General features: G+C 44.1%; 1 protein-coding gene across 14 annotated transcripts in view; it reads left to right on the top strand.

Annotated features, from left to right (window-relative positions):
- ABI1 (abl interactor 1) overlaps nt 1–22,142 on the top strand; it is a 137,175-nt gene that overhangs the window by 67,041 nt on the left and 47,992 nt on the right. For all 14 annotated transcript variants that reach the window (XM_077491005.1, XM_077491007.1, XM_077491006.1 and 11 more), the window contains exon 3: nt 9,788–9,964. In XM_077491005.1, coding sequence (XP_077347131.1) covers nt 9,788–9,964 — 177 coding nt within the window. The remainder of the gene's footprint in view (nt 1–9,787; nt 9,965–22,142) is intronic.

The following is a 22,142-nucleotide window of genomic DNA, read 5'->3' as shown; positions in this document are numbered from 1 at the left end:
GCAGGGATGGCTTCTGCTGCATGCTGAAAGGCAGAGCCAGCTACCTTTTGGGTAGCTGGCTGGATCCTGACAACATTGTCGGGATCCTTTTTTTTGAGCCAGGTGTGGCTCTGCCCCTAATCTCCATTGCATCCTCAAACTGTCAAGAGTTATGCAGATTGACTTAGACACAATAGTAATAGAAGGGTAACACAGTTGCCTTTCTGGAAGAAAATGCAGCTCTAGTTTGACTCCAGTGCATCTCTCAAAGCCTAGGCCTGTGGCCATGTGAGCTCTAAAGTTGATATCGAAAAATTTCAACTCTGATCCTCCAATTTAAGGGTGGTCACATGACTGAATGCCTTTGCTCTTTACACCAACAGGACTGTTAATGTATACACTATTGTTAATTTTTGGGACGCTTCCTGCCTTTACATGAACTTTGATGGCATCCCAGTCTTAGTCTGTAGTGTTCAATATTGAGTTTGCTCACCCTTTGCAGCTCTAACGGCTTCAACTTTTCTGGGAAGGCTTTCCACAAAGTTTAGGAGCGTGTTCTATGGGAATGTTTGACTATTCTTTCAGAAATGCATCTGTGAGGTCAGGCAGTGATGTTGGACGAGAAGCCCTGGCTCTCTCCACTAAAATTCATTCATCCCAAAGGTGTTCTGTTGGGTTGAGGTCATGACTCTGTGCAGGCCAGTCATGTTCCTCCACCCCAAACTCCCTCGTCCATGTCTTTTATTCAATTTACTTTGGGCGCTGGATCAAATCATTTTTGGTGCAGGGGGATTATGATGTGGAGTTTTTCCTGCAGTTGGGTTTGGCCCCTCAGTTATAGTGAAGGCAACTCTTAGGGCCGGTTCACACAGCGAGGCGATGCGAGGCGACACGGCTCGCCTCGCCTCGCTCCCGCAAGTCGCCCCCGTTCTGTACAATGGAACCGTTCTGAGAGGAGCGACTCGAGTCGCTCCGACTCAGAAAAAAGGTTCCTGTACTACTTCTGGGCGACTTCGGGGGCGACTTGCATTGACTTCTATACAGAAGTCCTCTGCAAGTCGCCGCTGAGGTCCCCGCAGGTCGCGGCGAGGCAAGTCGGAGACGCCTCGCCGCGCCTCGCTGTGTGAACCGGCCCTTAAGGTGTCAGAATACCAAGACATTTTGGACCATTTCATGCTCCCAACTTTGTGAGAACAGTTTGGGGATGGCCCTTTGCTGTTCTGACATGACTGCACACCAGTGCACAAAGCAAGATCTGTAAAGACACGGATGAGTGATTTTTTTTTTTTTTTTGTGTGTGTGCAGGCCAGTCAAGTTCCTCCACCCGCTAGAACACCTTTAGGATGAAATGGAGTGAAGACTGATGGCTTTTTGTCCGCCATCAGTGCCTGACCTCACAAATGCGCTTCTGGAAGAATGGTCAAGCATTCCCATAGACACACTCCTAAACCTTGTGGACAGCCTTCCCAGAAGAGTCAAAGCTGTTATAAGCTGCAGAGGGTGGGCCGTCTCAATAAGCCTTACAGACTCAAACTGGGGTGCCATTAAAGTGCATGTGTGTGTAAAAAGGTGGGTGTCCCAATACGTTTGACAATGTAGTGTAGTTTTTATGGTAAGTTTCTAGTATAGGATCACTTCCATTGCAATGCTGAATTGAAGACCTTTTACGATGGCTGACCCATGAGACCATATTTTTAGTTTGTGACCTAGCATTCCTTTATTTCCTCACTGTCAGATTAACTGAAATAATCAGGCTGACCATGTAGTGGGAAACCTCCGTGTTCCAAAAATAAAAGCTGAGCAGGAAGCCTGGCTAAGAGCTTGCTGTGGAGGAGATCAATTACATGGCTTGAAATGTGATTATTATGTCAACGTCCATTGAAGTGGAACTGACAGAGGCGTGGGAATGAAACCATGCTGCTGATGTCAGGCTCTGCAAATGAGCTGCTGGCATCCAGCTGAAGGAGAAATGAAGTCTATTATGGATGTACACTTAATTCATCATGTGAAGTTAGGCCCTGACATGAATACCGGGATCACTGCATATCCACACTGGGCTTCTGTTATTCATTGAGGTATTTTCTGTATAACCCCTGGCCACCTCGCTTTAATTCCTTCAGTTTGGTATTTGGAAACACCATCTGAATTTGAATGCTAAAGTACTTTTGTACTTTGTAAATACTTGATGTGCATTGCCTCTTAACCAGAATGTTACTGGGTATTGTCACCTGGTCCGCTGCCACCCTCCTCAGGTGGCAGGGTTTCTGTACACCCTCCTGTGGCTGCTTATTTTTTCCTCCGCTTCACCGTCAGAATTTTTGTGACACCCCCCACCCCCCCCCCCCCCCCCCCCTTCAGGTTTAGACCAGTTGTCTGAGACCCTTATGTCTTACACCTGTAGCATTTTGTTTGTTAAAAGACAAGATGGTAGAAAAATCGCTCGTCCAACAATTCAATGATGCCTTAATGGACTAATTTCAAATTACGATTTGGCCACTTTTATGAGGTGTGGTTTACCTGTGGGTTAGCTGCGCTTTCCCATTGACCTTTGTGTCACTAAACCCATATCATAAAAAAATAAAAACTATTAAATGGTGCATTACATGAAGAGCTGCACGATTAATCTTTTAAAAAATCATGATCGCGATTTCAGCCCCCCTCACGATCTTAATACAACGTTTCCCCGATTCATGTTAAAGTGCAGAGCCGTTCTCTGCTCTGAGCTGTCAAAGGGAAAAAAAAAAAAACTCAGCCTGTGTTCTGCTCCGGTACATATTATGAGTGGACATTTGTTAGTCTGCCCGATACTAACCAACAACATGGCCGCCTCCAAGGTGGCGACAAAGTTTTCTTCGTTTAGTCGATGTTCTGTCAAAGCGGCAAACTTTGTGTACTGGAGTGTACACGCTTGGCGGTGTATTCTTATTCTAAGACACGGTGGTGGGGCGTGACACAGCCTGTGACTGGCAGAAATCCGCCCACACCATGTTGCAAAAAATAAAGATTTGATTTCAAATATATTTTTGCATGACAATTTAAAATAGTTTATTGGGGGCTTTTTTTTTTTTTTTTTTTTTTTTTTTTTTTTATTAACAGCAGAGGACTAGAAGCTCCTCCTGATTGTTGCTCTGCAGACAGGCTGGGAAAGATCTGGGTCATGTGACAGCTTTGTTTTAGAAAAAAAAGTAACTAAGTACTTAGATGGGTTGTTTTATTTATTAAAATAATTACAGTGCCATCATGCATATACAGAAATGGGGACAATGTAAATTTTTAAAGGTGTGTATTTAGTAGCACTTTAAACTTTAAGTCTCAGGTTTTGGTGCTCCTTCTGAAAGAGCACCAAATCTTCATGGGAAATGTACAAATATTTTTGCAGAAAAAAATTAATGTGCATTCCCAATGTAAATTCTGACTTTAACTATTCTCCTCATCACTCTCTGCCAATAATGCTGCTTAAGAGAGAGAGAGAGAGACCAGCTGGAGATCCTACAGAATCCCAACACTTTGGGAATGTCGGATTCCTGGTCCTCTCGTCGGCCTCTATATTGGGACTGTACCCAGTGGGAGCAATAATCACAATCTCCAATGTTCCCCTGCTCTGCAAACCCAAACTCATTTTGGCTGGAGTTTGGTTTTAACTGATAATTGTTGCAAAAGGCTGCTTTGTGTTTTTTCTTGTTCTGTTCTTGTTTCTGTTTTTTTCTTTGAAGCTGTCTCAATAAAAGTCAATTGAAAATGAAGGGACCTATCTTCAGAAAATTGTAGACATTGATGGTTGGAGTCGCTCACTAGAGGCTTGTATCTCTAAGGGACTCAGACAGGGAGATGTTGTCTTTGACGTCCGTTGCTTTATTTCTGCTATACATTACAGCACCAAGAAATATCTCCTTCCTCTTCATTCTTAATTATTGTGAATAGACAGGTGTCGACTCCAGACTCATTGGGTGGCGCCGTGACCTGCGTGACGTGGCGTGGGGTGGGGCCGTGACCTGCGCGGGGTGGGAAGGCCCCATAAAGTACTGAGGATTTCTTGCAGAGGCAAACTTGACATCTAGCAGTGGCGGCTGCTAGTGTTTGCAGTAATATGCAGATTGATCAGCTTTGCACCTATGAAGACACAAACTTGTTCTTCATATGCTGTTTTTGAAAGCTGTAATGAATATTTATAATTGCCTTAAAATGATTGACAAAGGCAATTAAAACAATTCAAAGTCTAACAAGTTTCGTTCATGCCTGTCCATGCTTGTCTTCAGCATTTAGTATCAGGCATTGTGCAGATTACCAGCTCTCTCCCTCATAATTGGGTTCTGAGGCTTTCTCAATGCACTGGGTAGGAACATGTTGTTGCTGAGAACTTAGAGGCTCTGCCACCGTTAAAAGAACTAAAAGCAGCACTCTAAACAAATGTCGCCAGGTATCTTTGCCAGTCCTATGTCTTCAGTCCTCTGGGGTGAAGGATGCTCAGTGTGAGGACATCCTGTAAGTGCAGGGCATCATAGAACAGCTCCTTGGGAAACTGCACCCTGCACTTACTGTTGTACACTTACCTGTTGATCCTGCCATAAATTCAGCATGCTCTTAAATTCCTGTGTACATGTTATATCCAGAATTATTAATCCTGCCCAGTTCTGTAATATGAACTACAAAACGCCCCTTTCTACGTTTTTGGAGAGGAAAGGGGGAGGTGCTCTGTAGTCCTCCCTGTCCTAGGGTGGTGATGCCGTTTCTTCATAGATGCAGTAAAAGTAAGTACATATTCACCTGGATGGCTGCAACATCAGTCTCTTGCTGGCTCTACACCGAGAACTGATCGATCAAAGGCCACTGATGACTGACTAAGTTCTCGGGTCTCCTCAGAGCACAGAGTGGTGACTGTCTGTTCTTACTCTGTGATTTGCCCCTCCAGAACTCAGTGTAGTGTTGGGCCCGGGGAGGAGCTGGAGATGATGGCTCCGACTCTCAGCGGCACACAGAGCCTGGGCCAGCTACCAGTTGGGCATCTAGGTGGTTCCTGAGATTGTGTGGGGTCCCTGCAGAGGCTGGAGCAGATCTGTGACATCAGCTAACAGCCGACATTGGCCCGCTGTCAGCTGAATCTGGGTCACAGGCGTGCAGAACTGTACACCTGTGACCCATAGAAGTATGGCCAAAAGCTCTGGCCATACTTTTTTATTTTTATTTTTTATTTATTTTTTCAAATTTGAGAATCCCCCATTATAGACAGGGTCCTGTTAAAGTATAAATCCAGGGGGACAAGTTGAGCTTCTTCCCCTATTCTTCCCCTATTCTTCCCCTATTCTTCCCCTATTCTTCCCCTATTCTTCCCCTATTCTTCCCCTATTCTTCCCCTATTCTTCCCCTATTCTTCCCCTATTCTTCCCCTATTCTAAGGAAAATGGCCAAAGGTGATAAATAAGTCCACTTGTTTCTTGGCCCTATAACAAATGTACATTTCTAGGCATTACACATTAAAAAAAAATTGGGGGGGGGGGGGGGGGGGGTGGGGGTTGTGGTTGTGTATCGTTTTGGGCTTTATTTTTTTTAATTTTATTTTTTTTCATTGTATTTCTTGGCATTACCATGACCCACACTTCAAATCTGGAAGAGATTCTCCTTCACTTGACAATACATTGGCATACCCTATATGTGTATATTTGTTTTGTACTCGTAGTATGGCCCACAAACAATTTGTGATTATTTTTTTTCTTCTTCTTTTTTTTTTTTTTTTTCTCTTAATCCTTCCAAAATATTTAGACACTAAATATAAAACTCCCCTGCCCCCAAAGTTAATGTGGTATATGGCAGGGACAGCTAGGTAGGATTTTTAAACTGTTAAAAAGGTAAGTGGCAATCTCTTTGAATAATTTTAAATGGTAACCCATGACAACAAAGTAGATGTTTTATACCAAGTTGGCTGCAAAGGTGGGAATACACTTTAAACCTGACTTCAGCTTTAACTTGCTCTGCTGATAGCTTAAAGCGGGAGTCCGCCGGGAGTGCGCGTTTTTTTTTTTTTTTTTTTTTTTTTTAAAGCCAGCAGCTACAAATACTGCAGCTGCTGACTTTTAAAATAGTGACACTTACCTGTCCAGCGCGCCCGCGATGTCGGCACCCGAAGCCGATCTCTAGGTCGCCTGTCAGGTCCTGCCGCCGCCATCTTGGGTATGGGAATCAGGAAATGGAGCCTTTCGGCTTCATTTCCCGGTTCCCTACTGCGCATGCGCGAATCGCGCTGCGCAATAAGGACGCTCCCTGCTGCCTCTGGGAGCTGTGTGTTTCCCAGCAGGCAGCGGGGCACTTGCGGGAAGGGGCGGTCACTTGCGGAAAGGGGTGTAAGTTACGCCCCTTTCCGCAGAGAGCTATCCCGGAAGTGGGTGCAGTTACCTGGATTATCCAGGTAACTGCACCCCCCTCCCCCCTGAAAGGTGCCGATTGTGGCACCGGAGGGGGGGAGGGTTCCGATGAGCGGAAGGTCCACTTTAGGGTGGACCTCCGCTTTAAGGGAAGGCGAGTTTTGTTCTGGAAGCAATGCTGTCTGATGGGGCTGCAACTAACCATTATTTTCATAAGTGTGGTGTATAATTTATTTAATATGTAAAGTTAAAAAAAGCAATTTTATTCTTAAATGTATCTAAATTTAGTAGTAAATATAAATAACCTACTATATGGTTGGGGAGCAAAATGTCTAAGCCACTCTGAGAATGACAGAAGAAATATGCTGTATATAAGATTGAGGGTTGAATCTGGTAAACATCATAAATCTCTAGATCAAACTTGCTATTTAAATCCTTTTCAGACAGAACTGTAATATATATATTCTGTGTGACAGACTCCCCTTGCCGTAGGCAGGTGGCTTGATAAAAGCCCCCTGTACCTTCTGTCACTTATGCTGGCCATACAACAACAATGTGTTCCTTCAAAAAAAAAAAAAAGCCTGATGATCGATGCGTGTGGGCAGCATAAAGCTCGGTGCACACCTATGCAGTTTTCTTTTGAGCCATTTCTGTAGTGCTTTTTGCTGTGCGTTTCACACACGACTTTGGTGCAATTTGCATTGGGGGGGGGGGGGGGGGTAATTTTGTTGTTGGGCAGGCAAAAAAAAAAATAAAGCAAATTGCAGCAAAAATGAACCACATGCTTTTCTGCAGCTTCTCCATTAAAGTCTATTGAACCAAACAAGCAAAAAAGCACAGTTTTTAATTGAAAAAAAAGTCCCTGACCTTTTCCATATACACAGCGGCTGAAAAAAGCATTGATATGACTGTGTCCCATAGGAAGCCATGTTAAATGTACTGTAGTGCATTCCTGCAGAAAGCACCAAAAAATGCGTAGATGAACCAGGCCTCTTCTGGGGTCCCCCACCAACACTTCTAGCTCCTCCTGCCTTCACAGTGCCCATATAGCAAGGTAAAAAAAAAACTTTTGCTTTTTTAGAACCTCTCACTTCCTGCCCAGGACTACATATCCCATGAGGCATTGCTCCTCACACATCTACATTCGCAACTTCTCAGGAACTTCCTGACAATTAAGGATGGTGTACTGAGCTGTATGTGTGCCGCACTGCATTTCTGGATATGTAAACAATGCGTTCTGTATGCAGGCCAACTAATCTTCTGACCGATTATGAAAATAGTTGACAACTATTTTAATAATCGATTCCATGTTTTGGCCCTGCTGTCTGACACATGTAACAAACAAGGTTAGCGCATTTCCTGATTGTGTCCCATGCCTGCATAATGTGTGTTTTTTAAAATTTCATCTTGTAGTCTCTAATAAAAACCTGTTTGGCACGAGTGACATAACTGAAGCACACTTTGTAGAATAGGAAAAAGCATTCTTACTGCATAACAGGAAATTATCTGATGGACCTTCATGGCAGGATCACCAAGTAATTGAATAAAAACTGCCATAAAATACTAGAAATGACTTTTTGAAGTGTGATTTATGTCATCCCTGCCAAACAGGTTTTTATTGGAGACTACAAGAGGAAATTTTAACACGTATTATGCAGGCATGGTCCACGATCAGGAAATGTGCCAACCTTGTTTGTTTACATTCATTATCAAGTTAAAGCTGTGAGATTTTAGTGCTTTTGTTTTTCATAATTGGTAAAGTTGAATAAAGACGCTAGTCCAGTCAGTTCAACCTGTGGGTGTATGCATGTCGATAATACCCATATCCTTGTATATTGTGTTGACTAAGATGCTTGTCTAAAGAGTCTTTTAAAAGTAGCAATACTTTTTCTTGACAACACCGATTGTGAAAGAGTTCCACATCCTTATCGCCCAGACAATGAAAACCCCTCTATGAAGCTTAAGTTCCGCTTTAAGTACTCTTCCCCTCTCCCCAGACTTTTGGCATGTCAGGGTTTTTTTTATTTTTATTAGGGGGTAATGGATACCTAGTTTTGACAGGTACCCTAGGTGATCCGAGCTGAAGTTTTCACCTCCCCCTCCATCCCTGCAGTCACCTGGGACATGTCACAGGTCCCAGATGACTGCCAGACCATTCAGGACACAGTGTGACTCTCATGTGCAGTGCACACCCAGCTCTGAAGTCTTAAGCTGTCACATCGATAGGTTTACTTCCAGTTTAAGATGCGTAGGGGGGTTTTTCTTCGGTCAGGGTGATTAAGGATGTGTTTTTCACATCTTTTGTGGAATTCCAGGCTTTACCCAGCTACTCCCCCCCCCCCCCCCCCCAACATTTATATTTACCAACCTGTTTTAGAAGGATCCATATACTTGGCTATTTTCCGGTCTGGTCACTTGATCTACCCTGTGTCAGCCAGTGGCAGCTTCAAGGGAGAGGATAAAGTGCTCCAATGATTGGCTAGTAAAGCCTAGAAGTGGTGACCTGACCCATCCGTTGGAGCGTCCTCCTGTCCCCTGTAGCAGTGCTGGCTGGCACAGGGAAGCCAGGTCACATGACTGGCACAGCCTGAAAATCGGTAAGTATATGTAGTTGCTACATAGGTTAATTATAGGTTTGTAGGGGTGGGGGACCCATTTAAGATTTTCTAAGAAAAGCCCAGAATTCCACTTCAAGCTGATCTTTCGCATGTCGGCCGTAGTGGTCTAAATCAGCTTTTTTGAGCCAGGGTGCCCAGGCACCCTGGGGTTTCTTCAGGGGTACCTTGGCAAAATGTCTAGAAATTCCCCAAAATTTGTATATAAGCCAGCGTGGGAATGAAGGCTGCCTTTTTACTTGCACTAAGCCACAGGTTTTCATTGTGCACCATTACAACCTTCTAGCTACTGGCATCCTAACTATCAATGGCATGACCAGTTGATAAAGGAGTATGTCAGTTGCCTGCATAGCATCCTTGTTTGATCCTCCTTTGCCCCCCTCTCCATCAGGGTTGGGGTCACATTAACTGAGTAATGGAGGGAGAAGAGAAACCTTGGAATACTAGTCAGAACCAGTTTGCAAAAGCTTTTGCTTTGGAAGAATAAATCGCCTCCTAATGTTTACTACGTGTGGATGTTGCTGCATTATGCATGACTATTAGACTAGTTTTAATGTCCACATTTTTTTTTTTTAAAGGGTGCCTTGACTGAAAAAAGGTTGAGAAACACTGGTCTAAAAGACAGATTTTGATTGGCTCGGTCAGAGTGTTAGTGTTTTGATTATTCTGAAGATATTTGACTTGTGCCTATGGGTTATTTGCAAAAAGATGATTAATACATTTTTACTCCTTCCTAAGAGGTAATGAGTCTTGTTTTGGTGTTTAAAGCTTGTTCTTATAATGGGGTCTTATCACCCTGGCCTCCGATTCTGAGACAAAATATTTGTCCTTTTGCAGACCGTGGACATCCACAAAGAGAAGGTGGCTCGCCGAGAGATTGGTATCCTAACAACCAACAAGAACACTGCAAGGAGTCATAAAATTATAGCGCCAGCCAACATAGAGCGTCCCGTCAGGTACATACGAAAACCCATAGACTACACGGTGCTGGATGATGTAGGCCATGGAGTGAAGGTAAGAGGACCGATTTTTGCTATTACATTATTTAGCACAATTTTTCTTTCTTTTACATGTGCATAGATAGGGAACTGAAATGCATACACTTCCTACAGTTCCTGTTAAAGAAATATCAACTTTCTTTTGCATTAGAATCGTGAGTTTCTTCAGTAGCTATTAGGTAAAACACAGCGGGGCTCTTTTTCGAAGAAATTTATTGGCTTGAGCCCTATTATATAGCCTCCCTCCCTTGTCAATTCTGTTTGGCAAACTAAAACTGACCCCAAAAATGTAACTGTTATAATTTTGGTCATGTTGCTGTACCAATTTTTGCCTGCAGGTGCAGTTTTTCAGTACTGTGCATCATTCAAGACATGTAGGAGTAGGGGACAACACCTGCTTTAGGAAGGATGCTCAAAAAAAAAAAAAAAAAAGTTTTTTTCGTCACCTCTGCTCTGTTTAAGTTCATATTGAAGAGGTTGTAAACCGCCCAAAAAAAAATCAACTTGCAAGACAATGGCATAATGTGCTAGTATGCATGGCATACTAGCACATTACGAAATACTCACCTTAGAATGAATCCCTCTCAGCGGCGCCTGGTCCCTGCTGACATCTCCCGCCCGTTTTCGTGGGCTCCGGCGCTGAGTGGCATGCACGCAAGAGCCCTCAGTTCCGGCTAGAAGCTCTGAAGGTCCGGATCGGACCTTCATTTAGAAGATCTTCATTTTACCTACAGGTAAGCCTATAACAAACCAGGGTTTACAACCGCTTTAATGCCCATGGTTTTGGATTGTGATGTTTAAATAAGCCAATAGATGTGTAATGGTAAGGTGTCCATAAACCTTTTGCCGTATAGTGTATGTCCTATATTTAAAGCTAGAAAAGTGAAAAAATTATCTAAACATACCTGGGTGAAGCACTGATCAGGTGGACTTCATCTCTCATTGGTGATATTTTTTGCTTCCCCTAAGTTGCCCATACGATAGGCCACATGTTCATCTACAGCAGCTTTAGCCTTTCTTGGAAATTGCTTTTTCTTGGATGCGGTTCAGATTGTACCATCCCCCCTCTGCTATGCCACCTTGTCCAATCGGAACAATTCTCTTTATTTTAAATATAAATCGTTCTCTGATTGGACAAGGTGGGGTGGTGACAACACAATCTCTCCACCTCTTTCAATTAGAGAATGCTTTGTATTCATTGAGAAAAATGCAAGGCGTTCTCTGAATGGCGCCCATGCTGAGTGGGCGATCCCCTGTGGTTATGTAGCGGGGTAGCTGATTGTCTAAGGAGCTAGAAGACTGCGAGGATCACTGTAGTAGCAGTGTTTTAACCTACCTAATTTTAGCCTTTACCACTAATTAGGGCTATAACAAGTGAATCAAGGTGAGATGTTTGGCTTAAAGGAGAAGCCCAGCCTGAGCTTTTTAGGCTGGTCTTCTCCTCTGGGTCACAGGAGTGCAATTCTTTTTGGATTCCTGTGGGAGCAGTCTGAAGTCCGCTCTCTGCTGATGTCACTCTTATCAAGATGCTGAGAAGGCCGCTCCTCACCCCTCCACAGCTCATCACTCCAATGAGCATGGAGGATCCGACCAGGAGAGACACTGACTGACGGGCAGCATCTCTCCGCTCTGGAAGGAGTGAGAACCGAGCCATTGGCGGTGTTGGGTGGCTCGGTTCTCAGTGTAGAGATGCCGGTGGGATAGCTGCAACATCGGTCTAATGCTGCATCCACCTACCACCTAGGTAAATATAGAAAAACAAAACCCCATACTCCTTTTTTTTTTTTTTTTTTTTTTTTTTTTTTTTTATATTGTATCCTCACCTTAAAGTGGTCTTGGCTTTATTTATTTTTTAATAAAGAAAAGTTTTGTCCAATGTCCATTTATTTTTATTTTTTTGCAGGGTTGAAAATAAAAAGTATTTTACTGGGTTTTTACTAGATTTTGTAACTGAGCCCCATTGTCCTGTAAGATGATTTAATTGCAAAGAGAGGCTCTGGGATTCAGGCACACAATCCAGACCTCACCGTACTAATGAGATTTGGCTTCTTAGACTTGATTAGGTCCATGACTGATAACCTCTTTCTAGACTTCCGTTAATCTCTATATTGACCGAACATCTCCTTAATGTGCTATATTGGTGATCTGTGTATATGAAATAACTTGTGTATTTAATTTGGTTATGAAATGTCTAAACGATAAAAAAAAAACCTCTATGCAGCCTCCTTTATTTGTAATCTAATAGAAATTGAATTTTTCTTCACCAAAGGCATGAAGTCATTTCATTCCCATGCACTCCTTGCCTCTGGGCGGTGGGAGAGACACTGAAGCTGTCTTGTGCTAATTCTCTTGGAAACAAAAAGCAGTTTTGTTTTATTGGTAGAGGCTTGAATGCAATCTGCAGAAAACAAGTTACTTGCATAGACTGACCCGCAGATCAGTGCATGGCATGGAAAGCCGCATGGCCACAGCAAGACAGCTGCTGGAACCTCTGTGTGCTTTAGATGTATATCCATGGCATATTGTCAGCTTTTTAAAGTTCAATTCCAAGGTATTCAGCTCCTTTATAAAAAGTGAAGGTACACAGATTAAGTCCAAGGAGGTGAATGACATCTCCAGGGCTTATCTCTATATTTACATCTGACAGTTTATTGCACTCCTTGACCGATATCGCTGATGCTAATGCTTCAGTATTAGAATTGGTGCAGCTGCTATACCTGCCCCTCCTCCTGCCCAATTGCTAAAGCCTTTTGCATTATGTAAAATCTATTACTAAATACAAGGGCATCTATGAATGGTCAGGGGAGTCAGCGGGCATAGCTACTCAATGTGCTTCTCTCTTCTCTTCTCCCAACCCCTAGTGTCAGTATGTGCCCTGGCAGAGCCATAAACCGGTCCGCTATAAAAAAAAGTTCATGGGTTGTCATACACCTCCTTGGACTTAACTCGCTTGTGTGCTTGAATTCCTGGAATTCTGCTTTAAATTCAAAAAGGTCAAACATTTGTATTAAAAGGAGGCAAAATATTTAGATGGCCAAGAAAGAGTTATTACAGAAATTTTGAATGTTGGCCATGTAAGTGTTGGATATCTTATGGTGATGCTTATGAACATGTTACACCCCAAATACAAGTTCCTAAAGGAGAAGTTCATTTTTTATTTTTTTTTGCCTGTTTACATGCTTCAAGAGATCATTGAAAATGCATGGGCAGTGCAACATGCGAAAAGTCACACTATTTTTAAACGGTCTTGTGATTATTTGCAAACAGTAGTACAACCTGACAACCAGAACTTGGATTATTGAAGGTAGAATACAGGCGGTCCCCTAGTTACAAACATCCAAATTACAAACAACTCCTACTTACAAAACAGGAGACAACAGGAAGTGAGAGGAAATCTCCCACTAGGATGGGAAATTCACTCCTGTAAGGCCCCTTTCACACTGGGGCATTTTCAGGCGCTACAGCGCTAAAAATAGCGCCTGAAAAAATCTGTCCCTTTTCACACTGGAGCGATGTGCTAGCAGGACGGTGAAAAAAGTCCTGCTAGCCACATCTTTGGAGCGGTGAAGGAACGGTGTATACACTGCTCCTAAACCGCTCATACCCATTGAAATCAATGGGGCAGCGCGGCTATACCGCCGGCAAAGAGCCACTGCAGCGGCACTTTGTGGGCGGTCTTAACCCTTTTTCGGCCGCTAGCGGGGGTTAAAACCACCCTGCTAGCGGGCGCATACCACCGCTAAAGCGGCGCTAAAAACGGTAAAGCAGCGACGCTGCTCCCGCCCCAGTGTGAAAGGGGTTTTAAGAGTTGTTATGGGGAAAAATGTACCTCCACTGATGCTTTATCACCAATCCTTGTTTCCACAACAACCCAAAATTTTCAAAATCGATTTGTCATTGGGATAGAAAGTGAGCTGAAATCTTCTGAACAGGGGCACAGACAGCAAAACAAACATTACAGGGGTGCTAACCCTTCCCTATGCTATCCAAAAAGTTTAAAAACGTATTTCTGGCTGGAGCTACACTTAAAAAATTTACCTGTTTCGACTTACAGATTCAACTTGAGAACAAACCTACAGACCCGATCTTGTCTGTAACCCGGGGACCGCCTGATGTGCACATTGCATTTGATTGGTTGCTATGGGTCCCACACTTTTGTAGCAGTCTATTGAATAAGCCTGATATTTAGCACCCACTGAAAATAATTGCTGCTTAATTGTACAAGCACTTTGTTCTTTCTGTAATGAGGAAAATCTTTGCTTTTTACATCCACCTACACTGTAAGTAAAATAAAGGTTTTAACCACAGGGATATCTCCTAGCAACGCTGAGTGCTCCGTTATGTCCTAGGTGTCAGAGCTACAGCTCGTGATTGTTTGCAGTGTACGTGCCGCAAATAGACTGTGCGCACTTTGGAACAAGTGATGGAAGGTTGACGATTTGCTTCTCTCCCACGCTGTAGGTTTTTTTTTTTTTTTTTGCTTAGGCGCTGCGGTGGGCACAGGGAACCTCGTAACCCGTAGCCGAAGAGAAGCGGGTTCTAGTTCTTGGAATGGCTAAATTTGGTCCATGCTGATTAATACAGTCCATAATGGAACTAATCGCAAAACAGAGGGCAGCTCTACTGAGAAATGGGAATGGATCTCTGAAATATCTGTAGATAAACACAATGGGGTGCCACTAAGTGCAGTAGCAAAACAACTTTTAAGGACCGAGCCTGTTTTTCAGACTCCGTGTTTACAGGTTAAAAACACATTTTGTTTGCTAGAAAATTACTTAGAACCCCCAAACATTATACTATTTTTCTATTTTTTTTCTAACGCTAGAGAGTGAAATGGAGGTCATTGCAATATTTTCACACCGTATTTGCACAGCGGTCTTACAATCGCACTTTTTTTGGAAAAAAAATCGCCTTTTTTTTGTTTTTGTTTTTTATTTAAAAAATAACACAACAGTAAAGTTAGCCAAATTTTTTTTATTTATTTTTTAAATTGATACTCAACATGTCATGCTTTTAAAATTGCGCCCGCTGGTGGAATGAAGTTAAACTTTTACCCTTAAAAAGCTCGATAGGCGACGTTTAAAAAATTCTACAGGTTGCATCTTTTGAGTTATAGAGAGAGTCTAGGGCTAGAATTTATTGCTCTCGCTCTACCAATCGTGGTGATACCTCACATGTGTGGTTTGAACACCGCTTTCATGTGCGGGCGCTGCTTGCATATGTGTTCGCTTCTGCGCATGAGCTCAGCGGGACTGGGAGGTTTAAAAAAAATTGCTCTTACCTTTTTTTTTATTGATTTTTTTTTAAAACAGGTTATAAATAAAAAAAAAAAAATTTTGGGTCACTTTTATTCCTTTTACAAGGAATGTAAACATCCCTTGCAATAAAAAAAAAAAAAAAATCACGACAGGTCCTTCTTTTAAATGAGATCTGGGGTCAAAATGTCCTCAGATCTCATATTTGGACTTAAATGCAATAAAAAAATAAATAAAGAAAAAAGGCCCTTTAAAACATATGGGCGGAAGTGACATTTTGACGTCGCTTCCGCCCTGCTATGGAGACAGTTAGGAGCCATCTTCCCCTCCACTCATATCCATATCCACGGAAGGAGAAGGGCCCTCACCCGCCACGATCACGGTGATCTCGTGGTGAATCTGCCGCAGAGACCACCATTATCGTAAACAGAACTGCCCACTGAAAAGATGGATACCTCGGTTGTGGCAGCAGCTGCTGCCGTTACCCAGATATCCATCTTTAAAGTGCTGACGTATATATACAGTGGATGGTCGTTGATTGGTTAAAGTAGCCAAATGTGCACTCACACAATAAATCCACAATAAGTGAGCTTGTCAATAAAGTAGCATCTACAGGGTGATCGTCCTTACACAGAAGATCTGTGGGCCAAAACTACGAAATGGACAAAAATACGAAGGTTCAGAAATGATCAGATTTTTAGCTGACAAGTAATGACGGAGTTTTACTAAAACTGGAGAGTACAAAATCTGGTCAGCTTCTAACTTCAGCTTGTTCAATTAACCTGTTCACACCGACACCTCCCGTCTCTGAGACGTTTAGCCTAGGTTCACACTGAAGCAATGCGGGAACCAGCGTCATTCCAGTGCTGGTTCCCGCATCACATCTCCCCTGCAGGCAGTTCACACTGCCCTCTGCAAACTTCTTTAGGTGTCAATACAATGTTAATAACACCCTCAGGTCCGTTCACAGATCGTAGTGCGAACCATGGGTTTGGACAGAAATCGGATGGCATGGGTGAGAACACCCATACCATCTGATTCCAGTGCGGAGTGGGGGGGATCCCTGCACTTTTTTTTTTTTTTTTTTGTACGAGTCCAATGCGAGTTCATCTATAAAACTGTGTGGCTGAACTCGCATTGCATAGACATCGCATGTGATCGGCACTGCAGTGCTGGTGCAACTCATGCGATGTCTGTCTGTGTTCGCTGCAGTGTGAAGCCAGGCTTAAGATGGCGGCGGGAAGCGGGCTGTGGCTTAAGATCTTTCGACTGTCGTCGTTGGCTGTCGTGGAAGTTACTGCATGTTATCGGGAGCTTTTGGTTAGATGCCAGTCACTGCCGCGAGCGCGCAGCGATATTGACCTCAATTCACGCAAATATGCGGCCTCTCTGCGCTAAGGCCCAGGTGCCAAGAGGCCACATAATTGCATGAATGGAGATCACTAGCGCTGTGCCAAGGGGTTAAGCTTTGACAAGGAAAAAAACTGAAAGCTGATTGGTTGGTTTGTTTGCACAGCTGCACCAGATTCTGCACTTTTCAGCTTTAATAAAGTAGCCCCAACATTACAGGAGGAGATGTGCTGGATCACTAAGAATCTGGTGCAGCTGTGCATGGTAGCCAATCGGCTTCTATCTTCAGTTTGTTGTTTTAAACTTTGCCACTAAAACCTTGAAGCGGATTGGTTTCTATGCAGAACTGCACCAGATTTTGCGCACTCCAGTTTTAGTAAATCTCCCCCAGAGTTTTCCAGTATTTGATTTTTCTCCAACTCAACTCTGCAAATATGAAAGGGACGGTTTTGTTGCTATAGGTAATGAGATCTGTTTGGCCTTCAGATGGAATGGATTTTGAGGCCTTGTCTGCTTTGTTTTCTTTTCTGTGACCTGGTGCCCTGGTCGCCTATCTCACACCACCGTCTACGCTTCTTTCTCGCACACGGTTGCATTTCATATCCCCTTTCCTCCCCCAGACCATCTTCTTACGTTCTATTCACTTTTCACACAGCAACCAGTGTTACTCCATGTTTAACTGGACAGAATAAAAGCAAACCCGTGTCACTTTGTTTAAATGGTTTTAATGAAAGCGAACGCCTTATTTACAAAGGGCAGCATGGGGCTTATTTTCCTCCTGTCTTCTGTATGTTGTCACGCTGGGTTTATCCGGTGCGTAACATAGTATTGCTACTTCTGCCATGTGGTTGTAGTACGACAGCTGTCCAGACGGCACGGAAACAGATTGCAGAAAATAAATCACAGATTAAACAAAGCGAGGGGTATTCCCTGTTCTTGCACCCATTTACAGAGATGTTTTCCCTAGATTGGAGGCTGATTTGTTTTGTGAAATCCTGGAAACAAAAATCTGGAATCCTTAAAGCATTTAAGGAGAAAATGGCTCATTGTCTAATAAGAGAAAAATGTAGCCTTGTAATACAATGGTGCAGAATGTTCTCACTCCAGACATTCCGTGCTCTGCCAGGCAGTTTAATTGTTTCAATGCCTCTTGTCCAAACTGAGGCCTTACGGATCAATGTGAATCGGATTCAAAGATGCTTGCTGGGAGGATGAACTCCAGTTCTAGAAAATACTCCATATTTCCTGTCAATTTTGTCTAAGGTGTTTTTTTTTGTTTTTTTTGGAACATGGGATGGTACTTGCAATCAGTGAGAAGTGTCCCTTGTGCTGATGGCTGCTGACTTGGTTGAAATCTTTCTTCCTATTTAACCACTTATGGACTGCCGCACGCCGCTATACATCCTAACTTTAAAGAGGAATATTTTTATGGCAACAGCTATCTGCCATAACCCCAGTATCCTCCTTTGGCCGGTGGTCCGCTTTCTGATGATAGTGGTCTCTGTGGCGGATTCGCCACAAGATCACTTAACGGCGGCGGGAAAGGGCCCCTGCTCTCCTGGTGCCTTCTGCCGCTTCGCGGAGGTGATCAGATCCTCCCGTCGGCATGGAGACAAGGGAGAGGAAGATACCACACCATTGCAAGGCGGAAATTACGTCAAAACTTCACTTCCACCCATAGCTCTTAAAGAACTATTTTTGGTTTTTTGAATTTTTTTAAATGACTTTATTTTTTTTTTCAAATATAGACTTTATTTATTTAAACAATGCCCAACCTGGGCGCACATATAACATAGACATACAGTTGGGGTACATGGGGGGAAGGAAGGGAAAGTGCCCAGTAAGTTCGATACAGGGATAGAGGGGGAAGCAGACATAACTTACATACAGTACATCTCAAATTAACATGAGTTCTTGTAAGGTCACGTTCATCATCATTCCGGCTACCACAGCCCATGTGGGCCGAAGCACTGCGCGAAGTAGCCATGGACTCACTAGACGCCTAATTCTGAGCCGCCTCCCCCCTCTTCCCCACACCAGAACCCCATTGCCCCGGTAAACAATCGAACATCCGAGGTCAGAGTCTAACAGTAAAGGGGACAAGGACACACAAGGGAGAAAGGCCGGGGAAGGCTGGGGGAGAGAGAGGGGAGAAAGAAGAAAAAAAAAAAAGGGGGGAAGGGGGGGCAGAGATCTGGTTGATTCCGGAACACCACGTCATATACTTGGACCAGGTTGCAAACTATCTCACAGGGTCCTCAGGGAAACTCCTTCAGGGGAGAGAATAAACTGATGCCAGAGAGCCCACGTGGTTTTAAATCTTTCCTGTTGTTGCCTCCCAGATAGCACCAGGTCCTCTAGTTTACTAACGTCCTCCACCCTTCGAATCCAGGACGCCACCGACGGTGGGGCCTGGCTTTTCCAGTGAAGCGGAATGCAGGCTCTGGCTGCATTCACCAGGTGACACAGAATGGACTTTTTGTATTTTTTAGTAGACATGGTATTATCATGTAGGAGAAAAAAGGCCGGGTCATCGGGGACGTTGTATTCCGTGAACTTTTGGGTAATGGACCTGACTGTAGACCAGAAATGGGACAACTTCGGACAGGACCAAAATATGTGTAACAATGTGCCCTGCCCCTGACCACACCTCCAGCAAAGTGCCGAGGTGTTCGGATAGGAGTGCAGTACCTGAGGGGTTAAGTACCATCTCGTCAGGAGTTTGTAGTTAGTTTCCTGTATTTTGGTACAAATGGTAGATTGTAGGGCAAAGGTTAACATACGTTGAGTCTGGCTCGAAGTAAATGTGCAGTTCAGCTCCCTCTCCCATTTAGTCAAGAAGGTTAAGTGAGTGTCATCGACCGGGGCGATAAGGAGGTTGTACATTGTTGACAGTGTCCTCGGGAGTGCCCCGCCTCCCGAACAGTGTTCCTCAAGTGTAGTCAAAGGTACACCAAACTGCTGCGGAGATGGGAGGGCCCGAAGAAAATGTCTAAGCTGGACTGCAGTCCAGAAAGCCAGTTTGTAGGGGCCCGACGCGTCACACAGCATCTCTATAGAAGGCCAGTCTCCATTCGTCTGGAAGTGCCTCGCTTGTGTGCAGTTCCTAGTAAACATAGCTGACATAATTTGGCGGTCCAATCCTGAAGGGAATCGAGGGTTCCCCAGAATGGGATAGAGCGGAGAGTTAGCCGTGGATAGTGGCCCGTCTGAACAGTACGTCGATCCCACCCGCAGCGTTACCCCTATCAGGGGATGATTTTTCATATCCTTAGGGAGGTGTGCATAGCACCAGATAGCTCCCTGTAGTGGCACCTTCGTTTGGGCTTGTTCTAACCGGGTCCACAGCTTAAAATCCCGGTGGCGACCCCAGTCAATAATCCTACCGAGATGAACCGCATGGTAGTATTTCTTCACATCCGGGGCTGCGAGGCCCTGGTGAAGTTTGGGTAGGGAGAGTAGAGTCCGGGCCAGTCTCGGTTTTTTAATTGCCCAGATAAATCTAGTAAACATCCCATGTACCTGTCGCAAGAACGAGGCGGGGACCAGGACGGGCAGTGCATGCAGTAAATATAAAAATTTGGGTAAGATGCACATCTTGATAAGGTTGCACCTGCCAAACCAAGAGTGTAGGCCTTTATGCCAGGACTCCAGCAGGGCGCGGGCTCTAGTCAACAGGGGTGGAAAATTAAGCTTAAAGACGTGGTCTAGATTCGCAGGAATCAAGGTCCCCAAATATGTCAGTGCCACGGTTGTCCATTTAAAATTAAAACTTGAGTGGAGTGTGTTCATGGCGGCTTGCGGGAGTGCTACTCCCATAGCCTCCGATTTAGTGTAATTAATTTTCAGGTTAGAGATCCGTCCGTACTCCTCAAATTCCCTGAGGAGATTCGCGAGGGATATTGCCGGGTTCGAAAGGGAAAACATCAAGTCGTCCGCATAAGCGGAGACCTTGTATTGGACACCCCCCGCTATCAGGCCTTGGATATCAGGATTGTTTCTAATTTTGCATAAGAAAGGTTCCAGGGAAAGGGCAAAGAGAAGGGGGGACAATGGGCAGCCCTGTCTAGTTCCATTTTTAATAGAAAGGGGGTCTGACAGGACCCCATTCACTTTAATTTGTGCTGTCGGGGTAGCATATATCTGGGTAATCCAATTAATCATTTTTTCACCTAGTCCCACATGCCGGAGAACCGCGAACAGGTACTCCCAGTTAACCCTATCAAAGGCTTTTTCTGCATCGGTGTTTAAAAATACGGAAGGTGTGCTGGTTTGATTAGCAATATATATTAAGTTCAGCACTTTAGTCGTGCTGTCTCTAGCTTCCCTCGAAGGGACAAAACCCACCTGGTCTAGGTGAACCAGGGTCTGTAAGTGACGGGCTAACCGGGTCGCTAAAATTTTAGTAAACAGCTTGAGATCAGTGTTCAGCAGCGAGATTGGTCTGTAGCTACCACAAACCAAGGGGTCCTTACCGTCTTTAGGGATGACCGTGATATGGGCCCTGGTGGTGTCATGAGCGAAGGTGGCTGCGTTCCCTATAGCATTAAAGAAACCCACCATATGAGAGCTAAGGGCCGGAAGCAGGGTCTTATAGTATGCAAGGGTAAAGCCATCTGGCCCAGGTGCCTTTCCAGGTTTAGTCAGCTTAAGCGCCAGTTCCAGCTCGTCTGTAGTGATCGGGGCCTCTAGTTCAGCGATGTTTTCAGGGGACAGAGTAGGGGTCTGGCTGGATGATATATAAGCCTCCATCTGGGGTTGTCCCCCCCTGCTGGGTCGGTAGGTTATAGAGAGTGTCGTAGAAATCTTTAAATGTTCCCGCAATCTGATGCGGGAGGCCGACGGTTACGTTCGCTGTCGTCTTAATCCGGGGGATATAGGTCCGCGTCTTAACGTCTTTGACTGCCCTCGCTAGGATGCAACCGCATTTATTCCCGGATTCGTATGCCATGAGCCTACATTTTTGTAACGCAGCCTTAGCTTTATGTCCCAGAAGGTCATTGATCTGACTCCGGAGAGAGGACAGTTCAGCCTCCACATGAGGATCCGGGGAAGCTTTGTGTGCGACTCCAGGACTTGGAGTTTAGCCAGAAGCGACTCCAGAAGTGTCCCGGTTTCTTTTTTGATACGCGAGCCGTGTTTTATCAGGATACCCCTAATAACTGTCTTATGGGCTTCCCAAACTGCTCCCGGTGAGGAATCGGTCGTTGTGTTAGTCTGAAAATAATAACTAAGTTCCCTAGTCACCTCCTCTAAGACCCCCGGCTGCTGTAGAAGGCTTTCATTTAGTCGCCAAAATCGCGTCCTCTGGGACGGGTTATTGGAGAGTTTATAGGTCAACGTAATGGGCGCATGATCCGACCATGTCCGCTGACCTATAGTGGAGGCGTGAACGACTTTATTTTTTATTGCATTTTAGTGTAAATAAGAGATCTGAGGTCTTTTTGACCCTGGATCTCATTTTTTAGAGGTCCTGTCATTATATATATATATATATATATATATATATATATATATATATATATATATATATATATATATATATATATATATATATATATATATATATATATATATATATATATATAT

This window comes from Lithobates pipiens, unplaced genomic scaffold (genome assembly GCF_037356315.1).
Source record: "Lithobates pipiens isolate NorthernLeopardFrog02 unplaced genomic scaffold, aLitPip1_a1.2 Scaffold_19, whole genome shotgun sequence".
In the NCBI taxonomy this organism is placed as follows: domain Eukaryota; kingdom Metazoa; phylum Chordata; class Amphibia; order Anura; family Ranidae; genus Lithobates; species Lithobates pipiens.
The sequence above is the reverse complement of the archived record's forward strand: the minus strand, read 5'-3'. Positions and strand labels throughout refer to the sequence as shown.